This window comes from Ananas comosus, linkage group 17 (genome assembly GCF_001540865.1).
Source record: "Ananas comosus cultivar F153 linkage group 17, ASM154086v1, whole genome shotgun sequence".
In the NCBI taxonomy this organism is placed as follows: Eukaryota; Viridiplantae; Streptophyta; class Magnoliopsida; order Poales; family Bromeliaceae; genus Ananas; species Ananas comosus.
In genome coordinates, this window is record NC_033637.1 from 443,828 (window position 1) to 453,491 (window position 9,664).

The 9,664-nt window shown below is 39.0% G+C and overlaps 1 protein-coding gene across 4 annotated transcripts; it reads right to left on the reverse strand.

The window, feature by feature from the left end:
• On the reverse strand, window positions 357-5,134 carry LOC109723388 (rho GTPase-activating protein 5-like). 4 transcript variants are annotated; one of them, XM_020251729.1, is made up of 6 exons: window positions 4,233-5,134; window positions 2,492-2,612; window positions 2,292-2,411; window positions 1,697-1,927; window positions 912-1,194; window positions 357-827 (listed from the first exon to the last, which is right to left on the reverse strand). In XM_020251729.1, the coding sequence occupies exons 1-6, from the start codon at window positions 4,697-4,699 to the stop codon at window positions 598-600; spliced, it is 1,452 nt and encodes a 483-aa protein (XP_020107318.1). In that variant the 5' UTR covers window positions 4,700-5,134; the 3' UTR covers window positions 357-597. The 4 variants fall into 4 exon arrangements, with proteins under 4 accessions (XP_020107318.1, XP_020107319.1, XP_020107317.1 ...); XM_020251730.1 differs by having other exon boundaries at window positions 357-751; window positions 4,233-5,133; XM_020251731.1 differs by having other exon boundaries at window positions 629-751; window positions 840-1,194; window positions 4,233-5,133.

A 9,664-nucleotide genomic window follows, 5' to 3' on the forward strand; every position in this document is an offset into this window, starting at 1 on the left:
GACAAACCCAGCACTTTCAAAGTAACCATCCATTTATGGAATTATCTTAGGGCAACTGTTACAGGTAAGATGGACGGATAGAACTCATGTTTGCTTGCTTATATTTTCTGTAATTGGTTGCGGAGGGGCATTAGAGTAAGTCCATTTAAGTGCCCATCATAGTAGCCTGAGATTCGACAGACGAAAGAATCTGAAACTTTTCGTGTAGTGAGAAGCTAAAATTGTGTTTCGAGAGTTCCACCAACAAAAGATCTAGTGTAATATTGTGATTAAAAGACGGTTGGTTGGTGGTTATTTTCAACAGTTCAACTCAAATGACACACTTTTATGGGAGCCAAACAAGCAAGCCTCTCAGGAAGCCACAAATTCCAGTTTAAAAACACACGAGAAATAATTTTACAAGAGAAACAAGCACATTCTTTAGTCACTCAAATACAAGTGCATGAGAAACCACAAAGATAGCAGCAGTTAGTGTACTGTGAAATTGTGTTTAATCAACAAAACCATTCTTCAACCACAAACAGAATCATCAAAAGCCAAAACAAAATAACTCAGCCCATCCTATTTAGAAAGTTACATGTCAGTTGGGTAAATGTTTCACCTCCATGCTTCGATGCGCTCCACCTTTGAATTTATACGACAAACGATGCTGGCACCTCTTGACTTCTCAGCTGGAAGTGCTGCCCGGCCAGCAGAATGGCCTTTAGCTTTTCTTGCACCCTTTTTATGGCTTGATCGTCCTGTTTTGTTCCTACGAGAATTTGCATGAGTTACGTTAGAGCCGTTAGCAGCAGTTTCAGGGCCGCTAGTTGTACCATTTGTTAAAGCTGCAATCTCACAAAGAGGTTCATTAGCCGGATTCTCTGCAGCTGCTCCTGGGGAAGCACTTTTCTCAGAAGCTGGAGAACTACCAGATGGCTTATCAGTGGTTAAATTATCTTCACGAAGGTGTGTTGTTGGGCTGTCCAGAAGAGCTTCGTTGGGAAGGAAAAGTTGTTCGGATCCTTCTTCACCAGAAACTTCTAGAAGAAGTGGGGGATTTTTAGGGCCATTCTCATCAGATGGGTCAATACATGGGAGTGAAGCATCATCTACATTGGTTTCCTGTCTCTCTTTGAGTGTCTTCGTGATCAGCATCTTGAGGAAATTCATCACTTGCACGGCATACATCAATGCAGTCAAAGGGTCTACCATCTGCATTAATTGGTAGAGATATTCCGGCTATTAGTATGTAAAATGAAGACCAAGTGGAAGAGTTAAATTAACCCTAAGCTACTTTTAATCCAATTAAGTTGCAAATGTTTAAGCAATTTTGACCTCATTCTCTTTTGCCAAATAGATTTACCTTCAATATTCTCTTTCAAGTATACATGTCATCAGTTTTGATAAGGACGGTAAAATGGACAACCAACAAGCATGTGACTAATTTAGTACTGCTCTTATGGACCAAAGGCATAGCTTTCTCTTTTGACTTTGCAAGATATTCCTGGTGATTTGTTACAGATTTGTAGTTTAGATGATGAAAACGAAAAGAGACGACTGACCAAGCTGGTAGCTCCACATAAATAGAGGGGCCAGGGAAAAAAAAAAAAAATCAAACGAAAGGAGCAGATCTGCCAAAAAAAAGGAAAAACAAGTTGAGTTCAAATGCCATAAAAACTGCTGCACTCAGAAGAGCAAAGATTGGATGAAGCACCTGTGTCATGTTCGGAGCAAATACCATGGCGACATTGCGTGCGTTCATCTTGTTAGTTTGTTCTTCTTGGACAACATCAGCCATCAAATTAATGGCCCAATCAAGTAAAGCAGCTTCTGTGGGAGGAAGAAGTTTAGCAAGCTGAGCACAATCCCCTTCTGATTGGCACTGCATCACCTGCTCGGGAGGAAGAGAGTCCAGAACCCCACTTGGAAGTTCCCTAAACCAGGCCTATCAAAAATAAAGAAGACAAGAAGAAAGTGAGAATTCATAGGAAAGAGACATCGGATGAGAATAATATGCCCATGTAAACATAAAATAGAAAAGTTTGCAGCATTATTCATCGCATATGGTAAGCTCATAACACTATGAAAAAGAGGCGGCCAGTTGAGATGCTCAGGCTCACAACTTTTTGAACAGAATATTCTGTAATTGAAATTGCAAAGAAAAAGTGCAACATTGGTTGCTCATGCATGCCAAAGAAAAGCTTTCTTGTCACGGTTTTGGGTAGGTTTTTCTAGTCATGATTCAGAAGAAAACACTGCCAAAGACGAAGAGTGAAATGCATAACACAGCAAAGGGTTGACGAGATTACCTTAATCAGACCTGCCAAACAGTGAACATCAATACCATCTGGCACAATTCCACTGTTAAGCTGGTCTCTTACATACTCCTCTTGGCTATTCTCGGCATTAATTCTGAAAATACCTTCCGCCTTACAATTAAATCAAGGATAGATTTCAGGACAAGCATTGAGAATTATAATCAATCAATTTAATAGGAATGGAAAAATACCCGAAGCCCGCCTTGTTCATAGAGACGTCTTTGCATTAGCAAGAGTATTGTTGGGATGCTGTTCCCTCTGGGGTCGTAAGAACACTGCATTGATACGGTGGAAACACCAAATACGTTTGCACTGCACAAAAAATCAAAAGAATAGGATTAAAGAGCGAACCCACAGTGACAAATATATCACATTGGTATTGGAACCCATCAAAGGTTGCGTTAAAAGTTAACACTTTTGTTGCAGAACTAGAACTCCTGTATATCTCAGAAATGAAACCTCTCAGTCCAGAATAGCATAAGAACAAGAAAGTGGGCTGCAGTGAGCTTGTTTCCTGTGATTGCTAGGAGTGAGGATTTTTTTAAAAAAAAAAACAGAGATGATAAACCTCTAGATGGAACAGGAATCGACTCTGATTATACTAGCATCGGTTGTAACGAATCATGGCACAAGCACATTGCATCAACATTTCCAATCATCAGAAAGACTAGCAGCCTAATAGAAGAAAAGTGGCACATAACAATTTTCATATACGAACCACTTAAATGACATTAAGATTCATATGACACCTAATCTCCACATATCCAATCCCCTACCTACTAACTCTGAAACATTGTCCCAATCCCCAACGAACCATTGACTTACGTTTTAATGGCCCTGAGGTTTTTGTCAACCAATCCAACGCAACAAAATTACACCAAATAGATCTTGAAGATACAAAAGCTCCAAAAAGGGCATTATTAAACTTAAACAAGAAACAAATAGCTTATCTAACGTCTCCTTTGAACATAGAATTCCAATCTTGATCCTACAACTCTGTCGGTTGCGTGAGCATCAGAGCAAACCAAGTTAATTCAAATAACAAAAAAAAAAAACTAAAAACTAAAAACTAAAAACAGAAACCGGCGCCAAGACAACATTCCATGGACTTCGGAAGAGAATCCCCTCTACCAACCGAAACTTGCCGAGGATTAATCCAGGTAGAATGATTAGAAAAGTGGGTCAGATGTCATGATTTGGAAAGGGTCTAGTCTTAGACAGAGACAACACAAAGAAAATCGGTACAGAAGAAAACAAGAGAAGATGATGAAAATTCGAAGAAAATTTAAGCCGAATGGCTTTGTTTCCTCGTTGCCGCAGAAATTGAGGAACCAAAACAAGTACATTGGTAATTGCAGCTGAAGAACAACTTTCAACTGAAATTAAGTGGTGGCTTCTGTCGATTTGGTGTGATAAAAAGCTCAGCACTAATAAGAAAAAGGTAAAAAAAATATGGTGACCCCCTCAAGTACAGGCCATGTTAAAATAGCCCAGAGAGAAGAGAAGATGATGGAAAGTGGAGACTAGAGCTGAAGAACAGCATGCAACTAAAATTGAAACACCATTTTATGATTGTTGACCTTTGACTGGTGTAAAAGGGGGGATTCATGTGATCTTCAAAGAGATCTCATTACCAAACTCGGAACCTTTCCTCTTCCTCTTCCTCTTCCCAGAAAACAATCTACTCAACCTGATAGAAACCATTAAACTGGCACCCCCCAAAAAAAACATCTCTTCACTCTACAGCACCTTTCAAATTCAAAGATCAGAGCATCGAAAAAATCAGATTTTTCTTAAAAATGTTGACATTTCTACTTGTTAATAAAATAACCCAAATCTGATTGAAAGCTCATTTTAAGTTCACTAAAAAGGGGAAAAAAAGAAAAAGAAGAGGAGGAGGAGGAGGAGGAGGAGGAAGAAGAAGTAGAAAACCTGGCGCTGGGGGCTCTACGGGGGACCTCGGGCTCGAACTCGACGGGGAGGCCGAGGAAGCCATGGAAGCGGTCGAAGGTGACGTGCGCCACGTGGCGGACATCCGTGGGCCACCCGATCTCCATCGAACGGAGCTCCTCCTCCCCCTCCGTCTTGCACCCCAGCAGCGACTTCCTCAGCAGCGTAAACAGAAGCGCCAACACCGATAACTGCTCCTCTCTCTTCCTCTCCTCCGCCTCCTCCTCCTCCTCTTCTTCTTCTTCTTCTTCTTCTTCTTCTTCCTCTCGTCTCTCCTCTACTACTACCACTCTCCTCCTCCTCCTCTCTCGCTTCCTCTCCTCTCTTGGGCCCTCCTCCCCTAAACCCCCATTCCTTAAATGGGTCGAGGCACCATCATTAGGGTTGCAGGAAAGCGAAGGGCTTGGAGAGGAAGGGAGCTGAGGAGGGGACCTAAGCACCTCGGTCATGGCTGTTTATGCGTATAGTGGAGGGAGAGATTGGTGGGGGGTGGGCCAATATAGGATGGAAAAGAAGGAAAAAATGAAAAATTGGGATTTTTAGGGGGGGAAATGGGATTTTTTAGAACATGTGTGGGGGTTGGCCTTCTTAATCTTTTGCTTGTTTTGGCATTTGGTTGAGGAGGACGAGGAGATTGGAGGATTGGGGGTGGAGTTGGATTGAAGGAAGAGTTTACGAGTTGGATTGTAACGTGGGAATCATTATCTTTTTTAGCATAATAATATCCACAAACATTTTTTTTTCCGCTTCTTTATTTCTCCCTTTTCCCAGATTTGGGTAGTGGGTTGGGTGGCTTTGGAATTTTGAAGTGGGCAACTGGAACTTGGAAGGTAAACGAAGGCTTCGGAATTGGAGGGACTCTCTCTCTCTCTCTCTAACCCCCTTTGTGGGCTGTGGTGTTGAATTTAATTAAGATAACTTTATATGTGGGTTAGAAGAGAGAGAGAGTAAAACATATTTAATAAATACTTTTTTTTGAAATAAAAATAACAAGCTATCAGTTTCATTCATTAAAAAAATAAATTAGACTACAAACAAAGATAAAATAACACAAAGGCTTCAAATAAGATGGGCGGGAAAAAAAAAATTGTTGGGTACTACTACTTGTCGGTTTTATTTGAATGTATTATTCTTTTTCTTAGCAAGTAATGTGATCAAATTTCATGATAGAATATTTTATTAAGCCTTTAAATTATTTTTTTCAAAATAATATAAATTATTTTGTATATTAGGTTTGTTATTTTATTAAATTATAAATTTCAAAATCTTTTAAATCGTACAAAATTAAACTTTTAACTTTCAATCATACCAAAAAAAAATAAAATGGTATCAAATACTTTATTAATAAATATTTTATTCCAACATCCAGCTAAGGCCTAAATTTAGTAGAGAGATTACTCGAGTTAAATAGCTCATCTAGCTCTATAGTTGATGGATTGTTGTCTGAGCAGATGGTTGGTGCCTTGGTGGTGGTCACACGCGTCATGGAGAAGCATCCATTAATAGATTTTATTTATTATCAAGGCATATAATAATAGTGCTAAAAAGACAATACCTATAGATTGGGTTATGTTTTGTTTTCAGCTTAGGAGAAAACCTGTTATTAGTGTACTGCTTCTCTGATTGTATGTATCATTTGGAACTAGAATTGAGCAAGTATGGACTAATGGTGGAGATAAGGAAATGGATTAATTGCGATTACACTTTAAATTAAGAGGAAATTGAAACCATAATTATCACTCTTGAGGAATGTAACTAGGGGTAAAACCATGTAGTAAAAATGAGAGGTTTCATAATTTATATACAAAAACTTGGTAATTTTGGTGTACATGATCTGGTATGGTACCTCATTAATAAGATTACAGTAACACGTGCATGGCATGTGCTTCTCATAAATTACATTGTAAGAACAGTTGTTAGGGCCAAGCTGTGGTGGGGCCTAATATTGGATTTAAAAATGAGACGAGATAGATTTGGTCCATTAAAAAGTTAAATTCTGGAAGGGCCTTTGCGTTAGCTTGCTTGAGAGATGAGATTCCTTGCAAGGTACATTCTCTCGTGCTTGGTAGGTAAAGTGATGGTCAATGAGTTCGAAGCGGTAGCAAGATCTAACAATCAATAAATTAGTGCATTTGTTTTATTTAACTGAGATTGAAACAATCACTTATTTTATTAAGAATGATGCCATGTAGTGTGTCCATATTGGATTGGGTTAAATTCAATTGATTTGGGTTCGACTCGATATGATTCGTTCACATCAGGATTGAGCGAATACGTTCTGGATAAGGATGAGCGGCGTGGATAGCGGATAATGTTGAATTCATATTTTTACATCCATCCCTATTGTTTTTTATCTCTTTCCAATTTGTCCGGGAAGATATGGATAAAGTTGGATTCAAAGTTGCCCATCCAGCTCTAGGTATATTGCTCTTCTATTTGTGTAGAGAAGAATATCATAAAATTCATTGTAATATACAAAAATTTCTTCTTTCTTCCTCCCTTCCGTAGCTAATTCCTCTGGTCCAATACCATTGATAGATTATGTAAAGAGGTAACGATTCTTTGGTCCTCTATTCCTTTGTGAACACTACAGGTAATGATTCTCCGGTCCTCTATTCCTTTGTGAACTCCACGTGTAAGAACGATCCAAAAAAGTTGGTAAAATAAGTAATTCGATTCCGTTCGGTTTAACCAAGTTGATTCAGTTCCGATTTCTAAATATATTAGTTTGTAAATTTTCACTATCCTAGTACTTCGATAGAAAAATGTCTAACATAAAAAAAAACGTATTAGAAGACCACAACAGTATAGTTACTCCTCAAATTAAATTCTGTTAGTAGCAGAGAACAAATGAGGTGCATTTTCAGAAGTGCGCTACATATATAGTGTTCATCTTGGACTCGCGCATGTTTTCTTAAACAGCAGCAAAAACAGAACATTGAACAAGAAGCGCTTCTAAGCAAATGTGTGTCGGTGGGTTTCGTTAACTACTCTCCATTGATAGTTCTAAACATCTCGCATTGCATGCAAGCTTTACATGGATGTGGTATTACAAACTTGTTTGGTTTGTAAGAGGCTAAAAGTTGAATGAATGGAGACAAATTGGTGGACCTGAGTAGCGTTCCATAGGACCACCTGAGCAATGTTGCTTAACTTCTACACGTCCTTATCCCAAACCAATGCTAAACAATAGGATCAGCTCAGCAACTTTGCTTGACTTGTGGATGTCCTTATCCCAAACCCACATTCCTAAAACAATTTAGATATCCCCACATTTTTCTTTCCTTGTCATTTCTAAGGCATCTCACCAATGTGAGGGTCTCAAAGGATTGACCTTAGTAAGTTGCATCCAAATTAACCTATTTTTGTTGTTGCATGCACATTGGGATTCATAAACTTCACTAGAGATCAAATGTCCACATAGGGGTGTGAGGTTTTAAAATTAAAATACAAAAAGCATTTTTTTTGTTTTGCCATGGGCCAATGGTGAGTTGGGGAGAGCAAATGCCCACCTTTTCCTCCTCTTTTGAAGAGAAGGAATCTGCGTTTGGTAGTACAAAAAGTTTAAATAACATAAAGCAGAGGTATTGCTGCAGCTAACAGTCCATTGAAAACGAGGGCATCAATTTGAATTCAAAAGAGGGCGGGATAATTACTGACACAACCGTTGAGACATAATGGAAGTACAAAAATTAATTTCTAAAGCTTATGAAAGAATGTTTGAATGTATAAAAGCTATAAATTATCGTTCTTAACTTTATTTACTGATCCGACCCATTTAAATCCACAAATTTCATTGTCACTGGGCATGAGAAGCCTGCATTTCCTCCGGTAGAAATGCGTGAGTAACACTATGACCATAAGTACCATTATATAGTTTATTACACGTTTCGAATCCTAAAGAAAGCAGTGCATATGAAGCTCTAGCTTTTTTGGATGATATTAGATTAGCTGTTATAGTGCATCTTTGTTGTAAAGCATGCGGATATGGAGATGATAGAAAAATAAGATTAAAGAGAAAAAGAGAAAAAACACTGTTGTTACAAAACATGCTGAAGGCTATTATTGCACGCGGAGGGGTTAGTTAACTAACCACCGCATGAAGTACGGAGAGGCTAATCAGCTTCAAATTGAATGCAAGAGGGTGCGTTTGGCTTTTGGGCCGAATCTCGGCCCAATAATCGCTTTGGGTTGTACTTGGGCTGGGCTTATTCTAATGCAACAATTAAACTGGCTAATTTCATATTGAATAGATTATTGCCTCTTCCATTTTTCATTTCTATTTTTTAATCTTTTTGAAAAGGAGGTCGACTTCCAAAAGAAACTAAAATCATCGGATTATGCTACTCATCGACCATACGAATGTATAACAAAAACACACAAGCTTTGTAACATTATATAATAATAACTATAGTATCATCCAGAGACACACGATACTTCAACCCAAAAGAAAACGCCCTCTAATAAGTATAATATAATAATTGCACCATCAAAGCAGAGAGCGCGCAACTGCACACAGACCATATAGAGATGAATAATTAATTAAGATCACAGCGAACGCTCTCTAGTCTCTGGTTATGCGGCATGAATCATAACAACTCAGAGAAGCAGCATCGCAACGGAGGCGGCGGCGAGCGTGAAGACGCCGCCGAATCCGATAACGGAGGAGGACGCAGCGCTTTCCGGCGCCGGCGCCGGCGCCGGCACGAGGTCCGGGATGATGACGCTGTAATTCGGAGCTGGGGCCTCAGCCACGTGGCAAGCAGCCATTGGTGGGCCCACCACGAGAAGGGCCAACACCAACACTACGGCCACCATGAAAGGCTTCGACGAACCCATCTCTCTCTCTCTCTCNTTTGGTAGTACAAAAAGTTTAAATAACATAAAGCAGAGGTATTGCTGCAGCTAACAGTCCATTGAAAACGAGGGCATCAATTTGAATTCAAAAGAGGGCGGGATAATTACTGACACAACCGTTGAGACATAATGGAAGTACAAAAATTAATTTCTAAAGCTTATGAAAGAATGTTTGAATGTATAAAAGCTATAAATTATCGTTCTTAACTTTATTTACTGATCCGACCCATTTAAATCCACAAATTTCATTGTCACTGGGCATGAGAAGCCTGCATTTCCTCCGGTAGAAATGCGTGAGTAACACTATGACCATAAGTACCATTATATAGTTTATTACACGTTTCGAATCCTAAAGAAAGCAGTGCATATGAAGCTCTAGCTTTTTTGGATGATATTAGATTAGCTGTTATAGTGCATCTTTGTTGTAAAGCATGCGGATATGGAGATGATAGAAAAATAAGATTAAAGAGAAAAAGAGAAAAAACACTGTTGTTACAAAACATGCTGAAGGCTATTATTGCACGCGGAGGGGTTAGTTAACTAACCACCGCATGAAG